The sequence below is a fragment of the Charadrius vociferus genome, unplaced genomic scaffold (assembly GCF_000708025.1).
Source record: "Charadrius vociferus isolate BGI_N301 unplaced genomic scaffold, ASM70802v2 scaffold498, whole genome shotgun sequence".
NCBI lineage: Eukaryota > Metazoa > Chordata > Aves > Charadriiformes > Charadriidae > Charadrius > Charadrius vociferus.
Window position 1 is genome coordinate 1,375,367 of NW_009649588.1, and position 14,819 is coordinate 1,390,185.

Below are 14,819 nucleotides of genomic sequence, written 5' to 3' on the forward strand. Positions count from 1 at the left end.
CTCACTGGAGACTGGCCATTCTGGGAGCCTGGAGGATACGTAGCAAAGCCACCGCTGACTGCAGCCCTTCCAAAACTTGCTGATAGGTCAAAAGAGCTTCCTTAGAGGCTTTTTTTTTCTTTTTCTTGGAAATGCATATTTTAAGTTCTCCTCCAACAAATACCAACGAGAGCAAAAGCAGATAAATGTTAAGCTTCCTTTGCATTCCACAAGAGGTCCCAGCTGGTCTTTCTCTTCCAGCGGCAACCCTGGGGCAGAAGGCAATGCTTTTTATTTCCTCTCACAGTATGCAAAACAAAACCTTAATAACGATTGACATAGCCGTTCTTTTCCATGTGTAGTTTAGGGGGCTTTCCCTAAAAATCTCGCTGGATGCAGGGTGGCCTAAGACTTTTGAAGCACTTTGGCTGAAATTCTGTTCAAAATTTTATCACGGGGTTTTGCACGTGGATGAATTTCCTCCATAGTTTCTGTTTCACCTACATTACTGATTTTTTAGGCCAGCAGGAACCATTACAACCATCTTGGCTGACTCCCATAAGTCAGAGGATTTTACTTAGTGATTCCTGTATTGAGCTTGTGGTAGAGCTAGAACACATAGTTTAGAAATACATTCAACTTTGATTTAAAAACTCAGGTGACAGGGAGTTTGCCCTGGATAGTTTACCACCCATCCTGGCTTGTTTTCGCAGGGCAATTGTCTGACTCACAGAATTTAGGCTGCACAAAAAGAGGAAGCAAAATATAATGGTGTCTCCCTCCACAAAGCCGGTATTACCTCAGATGAGACTGAGAATTGTGTGTATTGACATTTATTTTTTACAAATCAGTGCACAAATATTTTCAGAATTTCAAAGAAATAGCACATTAAAACAAGGCATCCTGAGAGCTGCAGCTTTCTCTTTAAAATATTTGCAGTGAAGTTCCTATACGTTGCACAAAACCATGATTTTTCTGGCAGTTGAAAGTGTTTCTTTCCTTATATACCTGGAGGCTCGTTTCTGGGAAACAGTGAAGTTGAAAAAAAATGATGCTGTTTAGCAAGCCAACACAGAACTACAAGTTGACAATTTGCTTTCAAAGATAAAAATGTGTATCGCGTGTGCTGAAAAAGCGTCTTTGTCGACGTCGGTTGTGCTGCAGTCAACCTCTGCCTAATTAGACCTGTAGCCTTGTTAGCCAGTCAACCCCCTGTGAGCTTGTCCTTCTGAAGGTTTGTGGAGACCATTGCACTCATCTCTGCGTTGATAAATGATGTCCCAATATTCAGATTTCATGTCTCGCCTTGTGCTTCTTTGCTCGTTATGGGAACACATGGCACGAGCTGTAGAGCAGTGGTCTCAACCTCTGCTGACCCCTTCAGCAACAGTGTTTCGGCAAGCAGCAAGCTGCAGGCAACGTCATCTTTTGCCTTCCTTGTTAACTCGGACCGTTGTGGAAGCGTTTCCTTTGGTCACAGGGCATGCTGAAGGGCTCCTTGGGTGGCACGCTGGCTCTGAGCCACGGAAACAACCCTATGCTCTCACTACCAGTCATCTTTCAAGTGTGTGAACAGGGGACAGGGTACCAAAATGTTATGTAACATTAGACAAGTCCAGGTTAAGGTCCTGTGATAATGAAATAAAGGTTGCCCGTAGCAGCAATCCTTAGTTGTTTCTTTTTGTTGTTGTTGTTTTGGTTTTTTACTACTCTGTAAATGTCTTATCCAAGTTCATAAGGGAAGCCTATGCTACACAAACATGGTGAAGAAAACCTTATCAGCTGGAGCCTAAGTTAATATTTGCCCATTTATTTAAGACTTTGCTTGTGGATGAGAAGAATAATTGCATCAATAGCGATTGATTATCCATTAATATCTGTAACAGCTGTTAAGCCACTGTGAACTTGTAAATGGGATAACTGGTGTAAAACTGGCGGAGTGCCATTTGAGTTCAACAAACCTTTAGGAACCCTCACCAGGAGGTGGTCAGGAGCACAAGCATGTTCTTCTGCAGGTGCTGCTACTGCAGAGCCTTTAAAATGGAAGCCAAGTAGCGAGTGGTTTCCTAAATTTCCCCTGTATCAAATCATAGAAATTGTAGAAAAATTGTGATTACAGGAAATGTTCTCAAAAAAAATTACCAGCCCCATTTCTGACTGGATCAATTGTAGTGATTATTTGGGAATTTTAAGCCTCTCCTCTGCTTTTTTAGTCCAATTTTTACTAAATTAAAATCTCTTTCCTTCTGAGAAATGAACGTCTTTGGACTACGCAAACTACAATTGTCTTGGTGTTTCATTGACAAGAAATAAAAGAAAAAAATTACATTCTTTGTAGGTTTATCCATCACCTAAACATCCAATATTTCAATGTTTAGCTGATACTTGGACTATAATGTTTCTTCATCTTTAATAAGGAGCATTTTGCATGTTATATAGGGGACATGCCTTTAAAATGTTGTCATGTACTATTACAGTTGTTCTTTATGCTTAGATTAGAGAATGTCTGAATCACTACACCATGCTAATTCATTTTTAATGACATGTAAATGTCAATATAGTACATATATACATATGTACGCAAAGAGCCCCTAGGACAGAAAAGCATATTAACCATAGCCAACTGGTAAAGGTGAGAAAAATAGTCTTCATGTGGAAATAAGAAATCGGAGGGGAAAAAACCCCTCTGCTTTGCATTTAATTTCAGGACTGATCTATGTCTTAGATTATCTCAGAACAAGATTCCATTGCCTCTGAAACGTTCACTGCTGACAATAGATAGCCTTATCCTCGAGTTCCACAACAAAAGTCCCATTGACACTGCTGGGACCGCGGTTCTGCCCGGTGCGCGTTGGTCTGTGAGATACACAGTGTGGCTCTTCTGCAGGTGGGATTCTCTCTGACCCGTTCAAATGACAATAAGTGAGAACTTTCTCAAGGCTCCAATTATTTCCATCTGGTAAAGGAAGGATGCACTTGACCCAGGTGTCTGCTGGCCTTTTCAACTCTAAATGGCCAATCTCCAACTGGCTCAATGGTGGGACTATTCACACAGGGAGGGGAAACATCCCTGCCTGCACACTTCCTTTCACAGCTAATCCTCATGCCACGAAGAACCTGTCTGAGATATTTCAACATGCTTCAGCTTCAATTGTTTATCTAGAGAAAAAGTTTGATGCAGATACTTGCTTTATCTTAAACAGCCTGGAAGAGCTGGTTATCATTTGCACTGAACACTGAAATTGGTAGTCCCAGAGCAATGTCCTCTGGTTTTTTTAATTTCAAGCTGAAAAAAAAAAAGCCTAGCATGCTCTAGCTTTGCTTCTCCATTTTTGCCCTTTCATTTATTTTTTTCCTAACAGGGCTGAGCCTTAAGCACAGGTGGCTGCTGTGGTTCTTTATTTCTGCTGATAGCTATTGACCTGCCAACTGGCTATTCTCTTGGTAATAGTAAACAGGTTCCTAATGGTTAAACTTCCTTCCATTTAAATTCTGTAGTCCAAAAATAATCTAGTATTTTATTAGCCAGGGAACATATTATTAAACACATACATCATTCTTACCAGACTGTACCTCTGTAAACCTAAGTAGTTTTTAAGTCAATATTTTAGGTTTTTTTGGTGTTTAATTTTAAAAATTTTGGGATAGGACTCCAAACAATGGAAATTAAAAAGTGAATTGAGTGATTGGTATGTGAGTAGAAGGCCTGGGAGCCAGAAGCTATACACGGTTTTGACAGCGTGTTTGAAACTACATGAGAAAGAGTATCTGACAAGTAGCAGGCTCCTTGCTGGTTATGATAGACTCTCAAGTCAATAGTTGATTTCAAGGGGTATATTTCTCTGGAGTATCTTGGTTTATATAAGTTATGGCACCTAGATTTTTTATTTTTTGCTATTTACATTACTTGTTTAAATTATAAAAATCCGTCATACTTTCTCAACTATTAAAAGAAAGGCAAGATCTTCCTGGCCTTCTAGATGACCCCTCGAGTTAACCGATTATGAAAGTATCAGAGCTTTCATATGTTAATGTGATCTGGGCAATACCCCTCCTGCTATAGCCAAACCATATGGAATTTATATCTTGGTCGCTACATGGGAAAACGATGTTATTTACTCCAGGATATGGTAATGCTCTCATTGACTTTCTGAATCTTTGTGAATGAGTGTTAATGCTCGCCGAGTTGACAGACTGCTATCACAGGCTCGACCGAAGTACAATCCAGCAGGCTCTGGTCAAGCTCTTGCACACGCTGCTCTGCCAAAGGACTTCAGCCTTCACCTACAACACCCTTGTTTTTCCATTACTAAGACTTTCCTAAACATACAGAGCCAAAGAGACATATTAACACATGCGTGCATGCCAGAAGGCACAGTGTGTCTCTGTGACCAGGAAGCACACTCGTTATTTAACAACGGATAGAGCTATCTGCGTTTGTTTTTCATCTGAGTTAATCTTAGCCACCTTGGTTAATATCATTTGGGTCACCTAATACATTATTTAAGTGAACTGTGGCTGGCCAGCCTCTCCAAACTTCCTTTTCCCACAATAATGGGAAAAGACAGCTTCACTTTTCCTCTCGTTTCTCATTTGGATGTCGCACAGGTACGATCACATCCTATTGTGCTCCTTTAGAAAGGTCTGCGGGTTCAGCATCGGTGGCCCCGCTCAGCTGGACATCCCCTCGCAGGGCTAAAAATCCATGTTTTATTACAATTAGTAACTTTTACCATCAACGTGGCTGCTGCTTCTCTTCAGTGAAAGTGTAATTCCCTTTGTTTTTCAAAATATCTCCCTGCTCTGCCTTGAGGGAGGTGTATTTTTCTACCTTTCTACCTAACCAAAAAAAAAAAAAAAGCCAAACAAAAAAATGCCAACAAAACAAAACAAAAAAATCAAAATGGGATTTTCTGGATTGTTCAATTCTTGAAACAATCTGTGGCCACAAATGGTTAAGTCTCATGTTTCTCAAGGGAGAAGGCGCCTCAAGGGGAGGTAGTGAACTAAATGGCATGAAGAACAAGTGGCCTAATCTAGAAATGAGGCCAAAATGTGGCTGTGGTGGGTTTTTTTTATCTTTTGTTTGGTAACTTTCCATGACAAAAGGCTGCTTATTCTAAATATCTTTCTTTTATAATTTGTTTGGAAATTTTCTTTGTTCTTTTCAAGAGATGTTTTTCAAAATCGAAATTCTTTTAGTCATTTGTGATACGTATTTTCACCCCACAATCCATATAAATGTTTAAAAGTGTATTTCTGGGGTTTTTTTTTTAGTATAAATCCAAACTTTTCAGGCCACGTGAGCCCTTCCAGTGAATAACAAAAGCCAAACCCAGTGAGGAGAAGTCGAGCAGAGAGGAAACATGGCCGTAATTGGTTCGGGGATGGGAGAGCAGCGCCAGAGAAGGGACTGCTCCAGAAAGCGTCCCCGTGCCGACCGTCCCCGTAGCGGGGCTCTTCCCCCTGAAGCCAGCCGTCAGCTAGCGCTGCTTTTCCCCGCTTCTCTCGCAGGGGTGGTGCTGGGAGCGTCCCTCACAGTCGATTCGTGGAAGGTAAAGGCGGCGTTGAGTTGCGTGGCTTCCACCTGAAAGCTCGGCGTGGGATCTGGGAGCTCGGTGGGGCACCCAGCGCTGCTCGTTAGCCCGCCCTTACATCTCAGCGGCAGCCTGGCCAGACCTCTGCTCTTCGTGCCTCTGCTGTGCCCCAAACACCGCAGGCACACATAATTTTGGATAAGTCTGTACTGAAGTTTGATTTAATAAATCCCTCTAATAAGTGGAACAAAGGAACAGAAAAGATCCCTTTGGTGGCTGAGCCAGCTTAAATGAGCAGAATGCTTCATAATTAACAATCCAGTGGTTCGCTTCACATGCTTGGCTTTACAAAGAGCAAAGTGGAAAATACTTCTAAAGCATTCAGAGAAATCTTTATTTTAAAGGAGTATAGAAACGCTGTTATACCCGCTGACCACCACCGACGATCGTAAGGCCATAGAGCTCTAGGTCACTCTCACAAAATGGTTGCCAATATTTTCTCAGCAAACTCTCTATCGATTGCGTAAATACAGTACAGTACCCGTGAGGTAGTGTTGACCTGTCACATAGTAAAGATGTGGCAAGCCCCATAATTCATTACCAGTTGGAAATAGAACATCATTGGAGAGATAAGGATAACAATGACTTTCCATCCAATGATAAATTACTAGCAGCTGCATTATTTTCCCTCACTTATATATGGCTCTCTTTATTGAATTTAGCTTGAGATAAATAAATGATCTGCCAGGAGCCTGGTTAATATTACTTCTCTGGGACCCATTTCAGGCCCAACTAGGCTTTTGCTGATAATATCTTTAAGCTTTTCAGTAGGGAGAGACATAACATTTGTTTCTGACAAGAACCCTATGTCGCCTTATCTGTTTCATTTGAGAGGCCTTCGACCTCAGCTTCTTTAGTTAAAATGAGAGCTTTACTGTAGAGGCTAAGTTCTTGAACTTGACTCTCTTCTTACAATGAGATTATATGTCCTGGTTGTAAATTTGAAGCCACCCGTGATATACAGTTATTCCTGGCATTTCCTGTTGATCACGGGGTGGTATGGATTGCCCCGCTTTCGAGTCTTTCGCCTATTGGTTTGAAAAGGAGTGCCATCTTTTTTAGATTATTATTATTTTTTACCCCGCGATAATCTATGAGCTTGTCCATGCGCATTTCTATTTCACTCCACGCATTTATTCCATTTGAAAATGATGGTTTTTTCTCACCGCCTCTCCCTCCTCCTTCCACCTTAGCAAAGGCGGCTTAACAAACACATACCCACTTCGGGAAAAAAGAAAAAGTGCAGCCTAGGAACAAAAGATTAACTCTTTCCGTGAATCGACGTGCCGAGGAAGACGCTTGAACTCCTGAAATTCTTTTTATTACCGTTAATAATTTACCTGCTGCTGCAGCGATTGTGGCCTTTGCAGACGTTGTTGGAAGAGAGGAGGCGGAGAGGGGCTGGAGCAGAGGTGTGAGGCAGCAGGCGGGATCAGCCCGTGCTGCACTCCCACAGCAACTGTTTGGATACCTCCAATGTGGTATTTTTGTTATTTCTGGGAAGCCCTATCGTCAGGTTATAGATTAAAATCAGACAGTTGCTATTTTTCATACGGTGTGAATTAGAGGAAATTAAACCCAACCACTTCTGATAAATCCTCTCGTAAATAAACTAGCTGGTGGTGTTAAATACAAGTCCAGCCACAGTTTGATTCACATTAGGGAGAACAAAGAACAAGTTCTCTCTATTTTAACACTTCATCATCGTTATTGTTATTTATACTATAGTAATGCCTAAAGGCATTACTGAGCTGAGTTTGGAGCCCCCATCTGCTAAATGCATAATCAGACTTGCCTTGAAGAGTTTGCAATAGGATTAAGAGAAGGAGCAAAGGAAAGAACTGTTATACCTTCCTGTCCCTTTTACTTTACAGCGAGGAAACTGAGGCATGAAGAAGGAAAGCACTTTGCTCAAGGCAGTGAGGAAAATCTTCGGCGAGGCTGGCGACTCCCGAGAGATCGTCTGAGTTTCTGCCAAGGGCCTTGATGTAAGATCAGTTTCTACAGTTTTTTGGGGGGGTCACCTGTCTCCTGTACGCTTTCCCACTAGGCAAAATTGAGGAGATAAAATGGGAATATAACGATAAATCTCGTTATCTGATGTTAGAAGAATTTGTGGTTAGGAAAAAAGGCACACCCTAAATAGCATCTTGCATGGATTTGTGTAAGAGAAGATATAATCTATGTGCATATTAATTTTAATTTGAAAAATGTCTTGTCTTGAAATGAAACAAGGAAAATTTGCCTTTTTATATATTAGGAGTAGTTTTGGCATGTACCGGTCATTTCCCATCTCAAATCAGATGATAAAAAAATATTGCACAATGCTCCTAAAAGGCAGAAAGATTAATATTTATTAAATCAGAAAAATAGGATAATCATGTGACACACAATCTGTGTCAGCCGGAACCATTTCTTGTTTGTCTTGAGAGACTGACAGCATCTTCTCACCAATAATTATTAGCTAAACTCTTCAGAAATTACAATCACAAACACAGCCAGCAGGGAAAAAAAAAAAAAAAAAGGATGGCGGATATCAAATAAATTATTTGCTGCCAATGAATGATAATGCTTTTTCCGTTTCTGCTGTGCTGCCATTCTAATGTTTCCCCGAGTACCCTGAAAGTATCAGGATGAGATTCACACACTCGCACAAAGCCCAATTAAAGAGGCTTCATGCAGAGCTTTCCACAGAAGACTGAATTAACTCTGGTGCCCTTGTGTATACATGATGTGTGAGCAAAGGGAGGGGAGGAGGACTGCAGCAGGACGCTTGTGTTGTAGTAGTCCCCATAGCAAGCTGGGATGATGTTTCCAGGGGTTTCTGACCATAGATTCCAGTAGCTTTGTCACCAGATCACTCACCAGCTCTTCTGTGTGATGTTCTGCTTGGGCCTGGAGGTGTATGGATCGCTTCTTGGAGGGGTGAAGTCGTCAGACACCCCTCATTTTCAGCCCAGCTGTGTCATTACAGCAGGAAAAGGCCATACATATCACTGGAAAAGTTTAGTCTCTGCTGGATCATTCCTACTAAGATCCCTGTGCAGTGGGGGGTAAATGCAGCCTCTCCGTTTTGTGAACCTGGAAACCAGAATGCTGAAGTGACTTGGCCAACATATAGGGAGGCTCAACTGGGAATAAAACCCTTTTGGACTTGATAAATAGAACATCCTTTCTTGCTAAGCAGTGACTGCTGGTGATTTCTCTTGTAGCATGGGCAGTGACTCTCTATTACCAGCGAGGTGGCATTTACCTGTTGCTCAGTATGTTGTTCACTCTGCCATGGAGGACTCTTCGTCCATATTGCCCTTTCCACAGAATTGGTTTTGCTACAAAAACCCATCTCCTACACAAAGTAGTTTCTTCACGTACTGTGAGACTACCAAAGAATTTAATCTTCAGCATGCTGCTGAGAGGTTGTACAGCATTGCTGTCAATACGTCTTTGACAAGCATCTTTTGCAAACTTTGGCAGAGGAAGCGTAGCTTCTGTATCTACCTCTAAATCTAGTTTGGTTCAGTTGAACCACAGAGTCCTTGTGTTTTGGCACTTAGTCAGCCTCAACTCTGTCCACCTGTGCGTGGAAACGCTGCAGTAACTTCCCTGCTAGTCATCAGATGTCATCTTTGCAGGCAATTGGACCCACACTTACGCCTGTCTTTGGTGATGATCGTTATCCCTCCCGCTGGAGTCACCACCTTTACAGCTGATTTACAGTAACAGATCACACCAGTGCTCCACAGGTCACGTCAGCGTAAGGCATGCAGATTTAACCTGTCTTCTTCAGTGGTGGACCGAGAAGAGTGGTGTGGCGTTAGTCGTTTGGAGCGTTATTCGCAGGGGCCTGGCCCTACGCCAACAACTCAATTCACATTATTGGCTGAAAACGAAAAACACCACTGATGTTGACCTTGTCCTAAATTCACAGCCCCTGTCCCAGTGCCACCAGCTGTCCAGACCAGCCTTTTAAAGACCGATTGTATCTGCATTCTGGTTGCTAAAATTGTTTGGCATTTTGTTATTTCAACTCTGCGGTCTCAGAGGAGCAAATTCCTCGATAATTTTGCTTTCTCATCAGCCAAAGGCGCCGCTCTGTGCTGTGCACTAACACGGCTGGAGAACAAGGCTGTCTTTAAATGAGAAAGCCCTGCCTTTCCCTCCTCCCATTCGTACGAGTTAAACATGGCTTCTCGCTTCTGTCATTCATCCTATTAAGAAAACCCCAGACTGCCAAGTGCAACCTCGTTTGCCAGTTTCCCGGGGACGGCAAGCGTTTAGACCTGAATCATAAACCCCGGAGGAAGGGCCTTATCTGATGTGGTACACCAGGCTTAATGGGCTGGTATATGCAGCTGCATCACCTTGGGTAAGAACTTCAACAGAGCCTCTTATAAATAGCGTGCCTGATGCTACATGCATTGTGCCGAAGGACACAGGTGTTTATATTTACCGACTTGGTACTTAGCTGCTTTAAGTGGTTCTTCGGTGGTAGGATCTAATTGAGCAATATTCTCAACTGGTTTGATTCAGTTTGAAATTCCAGCTCCGCAGCAAGATTTTTGGATCAAATGCGGTTTGACCAGTTACCATCGTCTCTCGGCCTTACTCGTAGGACGGAGATGCATTAATGTGTTGGTGATGTAAGAGTGAAGGGAGACTTTCTTCACTTGTAGCCATTACAGCTGAACAAGTTGTTCTGATGATTTACCCAGAAAGCCCTAAGTGTCCTTATAAATGTAAAATTTCCTCTTTTTTTTTTTTTTTTTTCCTTGAGCAGATGGAAGACTTAGATGGAAAGGAATAAAAACATAATTTGCCAGGGCCCTCAATTAATCATAATCAAGTTTGTGCATGTTATACTCTACAAGGGTAACAACAATGAAACACAGGGAGAAAAGGATGCTTTCCTCAGGCAATTCTGAAGACGTAAAAGCAATAAAGAAGCATACTTCAAAATAATGTGGAGATATATGACTACACTAAATAAAAATGCTTCTTTAAGGTACTGTAAAAATAAAGATGTTTAGTTAGATTTATCATTCTTGTTACAAACGCAAACTCATCCCCTGGACTACGCCGTTGGCTCTGAAAGCATCCAAGGGATGGTTGGGGCCCACGATGTTCTCTAATTACTTAAACATTGTTTCATTTGTTAAATTGCTAACTGGACTATTCCTTCTTTTTGCTCCAAGGTAATATATGGGACACCTTGATGCTGCAGATACAGATTTATACTTTTACACAACATTTAAGCCATTGTTTTAATTGGGTAAAGCGAGAGGAATGGTGTGCTTAGTGGTTTGCATGAGTCATATCCAAACCTGTGAAAATACATTTTTTACACTGGTTTTGCAAATAGCAACACATGTTAATGGAAAGCGACCCCACTCCCCGAATCCTCACTCGGTTGACTTGGGAACATTCAAAACGAGTGAAATTCATTTCTGCGGCCTCATTCAACCATTGCAATGAGCAAATGAAACAATTGTTTTATTTGTAAGAGGAGATTATCCCTTGAAGGCAGATAGAAGGATACTGCCTACAGAACCCCATTTGCAGGCACAAAGAGCGCTTAGTCAATTTTTGGCAGTGATACTGAAGCTATTAGTTTTGGATATGAGTCCACTGATGTTCAGCGCTGTAGATTTCCAGTTAGTTCATGAAGGGCCTTTAAAATTACACACAGAGCTTCATTAATTGCCTCAGAAAAGAAGCAACAAATATCAGGCCCTTAAAGTGTATGTGCACAGAATGGCCATTGATTTAAATGAATATTCCCCACTGGAGGACTGGTCCTACATCCTGGGAAGGTTTTTCCAGTAGTTGCAGCAGGCGCTGCCTCCAAGTACAAGGGCTTTTGCGGGATCAGGCCCCATTAGCTGCTGTCTGGCTATCTTTCTGTCTAATTATCTGTGTACATGGTTTATACACACGCACACACGTATTCATACATATAATCCTGATTAAGTGTGTTAAAAGTGTAACAGGTATTGTTTTAACTCAAACCGAAGACCAATACAAGATGCCCAAGACAGGGTCTTTCAAAAAAAAAAAAAGCAACAGCAATCCAGCTGTGTGGTCTTTAAGGGTTTTTTTGTCCTTTTTCCATTTGATAGAGTAGTGCCTGAACATTAGTTCTCCAACTAACTATCCATAAAGGAGAATTTTCCTATGCCTTCCTTGCAAACGGCACAACCCCATGTGATCCCTGATCACAACACATTGATTTATTTAAATAAAAATAATGATCTTCTTTCCTTTCTCCAGCCCCAGCAGCAAAATCCCATGTAACCCTGATCAGCAAATTGATATACTTATCTTCCTTTGCCCTCTTTTCTCGAACCCAAACGATACCACCCTGATCCCCAAGTAATAAGAAAATGATTTATGCAAACAAAAATAATTATCTTTCTTTGCTCTCCACCCTCTAACTGTATAATCTCAGCAGCTCCTTGTTTAACAAATTGATTTATTCAAATTAAACAAACGGTGATCTCCTTTTGACCTCTATAGAGTGCCTCTGTGGCACAGTCCTACCACTGCCACCACCTTACCCATATCGTTATAAGGTTGTATTTTAAAATATAACAGCATTTCTAACTAACCTTGATACTTTGTGATTACTTTAATCAAAGCTCGTGGAAGCTCTGTTATTGTGCCATGAAATTAGGACACACCTCCTCTGAAAAATAACAAAAGGAAGTTAAATGTACCTTCCTCCCTATTTTTTTGCGGCAGGGACAGTTATTCATTTAATTCCCCAGGAGGATCCCTGCAGTATGTGGCTGTTTCCGGTTTGCCTGCACCCATCTCTCCCATTGTGCTGCCCATAAGGTTCTTTGCAGACAGAGCTTTAACGCACTGGCAAACTCGGTGCACGAATACGTGCTACACCACCTCACCTGAAACACTGGGAGCCATCTAGTGCCAGCCTGCTCCGTGACAAACACCAGCAACAGCTGATGGATGAGATCACGAACTCCAGGGGTTTCATCCATTTCGTTTTAAGGATCTCTCAAACCACAATTAGTATTGTGAAGGCTCTGGACCTGTCACTGGCAAAACTTTCATAGGCAAGAAGAGAGGCAGAGTCCTGCTTACGAACCATTGATGTGACCTTTGTATAAAAAGATTTCACATTAGATAGCCCTGAAGGTATATAAATACATATATATGTATGTGTATGTGTGTATTTTTTACTGTGCCGGTTTTATTTAAGATCGTATTTTCTGTGCTGTCCAACCAGTATCTCTGTTTTGTGCAGCTGCTACTTAAACAGTCATTTTGGCATTATACAGAATTACATAATTATATGTGCCATAAGCAAAAGTGCAAATAGTCCCACTTAACACCTAATCATATGATACCCGTTGTGAAATGCTGGCGAAGGAGCCAATAGATATGCCTGTTACTTTGCTATTAGCTCTGGTTCTTTGGAGGCGAGTACGGGCTGCAGCTGGAATTTGGCATAGATGGAAGAGGGATTAAGTGCTAGTGGGAGCCTGAGTGCGTTGTGTATAGAAACATTCTTTCCTCAACCAGTTTCTGTGGTGTGCAATACTCTGAGCAGGACATTGGTGTTAACCAGTGTTCCAGATTTTGAAAGATTCTGGTTTTTTGCAGTTCATTCACACTACGTGTCTGCTTTGGTTTCAGACCCACTTGTGTTCTCCGACAGAAGACAGTGACATGACACGAATGGTAGCGCAAGGCTCTTACTGTTGCATTCAATAATTGATTCTCCTGGATGGATTGTGACTCCTCAGAGGCTGCAAAGAGAGGTAAGAATGATTGTACAGCATCAAAAATGTTAGTTCATTCCAAAACCAGAAAGTTTTCACTCCCTTGAATCCTCTTGGAGGTCTAGCACTCTTTGTGACTCTCTGGAAATGCGTGGGAAAATCATTAAGATAGGCTGGTTTTATTAACAAATCTTTTTCTCCTCTCTTTTTCAGTAATTTTAAGTGGGTTTTGTAATGTTGCACACTGAATTGGGAATCACCATGTGAAAAACCTGGTCGTGGCCATTCATATGATTACCACAGACTCTCCGTAGGAAATCCAAATGAAAGGGGAGAACGTTGCAAAAACTGGTCCAGAAGTTGCAAAGTAGAAATATAGATACCTATGAAGCTTCTCAAATACCACCTTTTTTTTTTTTTCTATTCTAACTATATACTTCGTTCTTCCAAGAGCCAAATAATTGAGGTTTTTTGCATCTGAACACCTTTGGAGATATAGTCTCAAAATATACTTGGATATTTGTTTCAGAAAATTCAGGTCCACGGAGCTTTGGGCTCTGGTCCTCACCTTGTATTACCTTTACTCCTGACTTGCAAAAGTAAAAGCGAGATGAGACTCGGACTGTAAGATTATGCAAAAATGTTCCGATGGAAAAAACGTCTTGTTTTGAAATTACACATGGAACATTATAGCTGCAGCCTTTTAAAAAATTTGGCCCTCTCTATTGGCTTGCCGGAGAAGCAAGTATTTCTTCTGCAGATGGGTTGGAATTAGTAGAACATGAAATAATGTCAATGGTAGAGGTAAGAGGATTAAACAGCAGTTCTGATGCTATTGAACGGTTTGCAGAGACCGTATTAAACAGCCACATCAGTCCACAGGTCAGTCCTGCAGTTCTTCTGCTAAGCAAACACAGATGCGGAGTTCCCTTTCATGGTCGTCATTTCATGCCTTTGACATATGTTAGGCTCTGGGGACCCAGTGGCATATTTACAGCCTGAACAATAAAGATTCCTTTTTTTAGATTATTAATACACACCGACATCTAAATTGGTAGTAAAGGGAAAAAGCAGGAGCTCAGGACACTGGGGATGGACTCCAGTGCAATGTGAAAAAATAGGGGAAAAATGAAGCTGCTAGAAACTTCCCCGATGAAACTCTAGGGGCGTTTTCAGTTGCTGACAAAAATTGTCCTTAAGAATACAGTCAGTTTGAAATTTCTTTTGGGTTGATCTTCCCCGTGTTTTGCCAAGGCTGCCTATGCAGTCGCAGTGGTTGAATTTCACAAGGCGAGAGGAGTTGAGCTCGTGTCAGCACTGCCAGGCCTCGCTGCTTGTTCAAAGTTTGTGCAAATCTGCTGGGACTACAAATTGGCCAGAAGAAATTGAGGGAACAGTCTGTCTTACAATATTCCCGTTCCTTTTCTGTTCCAACAGAATCTTTGGCAGTTCTTTAACATTTTCCTCAGTTTTTTGTTTGTCTGAAACCAGGAGTCAGAAA

The 14,819-nt window shown here is 41.6% G+C and overlaps 1 protein-coding gene across 1 annotated transcript in view; it reads right to left on the bottom strand.

The window, feature by feature from the left end:
- The window catches only part of DYNLRB2 (dynein, light chain, roadblock-type 2), a 179,002-nt gene extending 166,428 nt beyond the window's left edge, over nucleotides 1–12,574 (bottom strand). Inside the window, exon 1 of the mRNA XM_009890398.1 lies at nucleotides 12,479–12,574. Coding sequence (XP_009888700.1) covers nucleotides 12,479–12,574 — 96 coding nt within the window. The remainder of the gene's footprint in view (nucleotides 1–12,478) is intronic.
- Nucleotides 12,575–14,819: the final 2,245 nt, after the last annotated feature.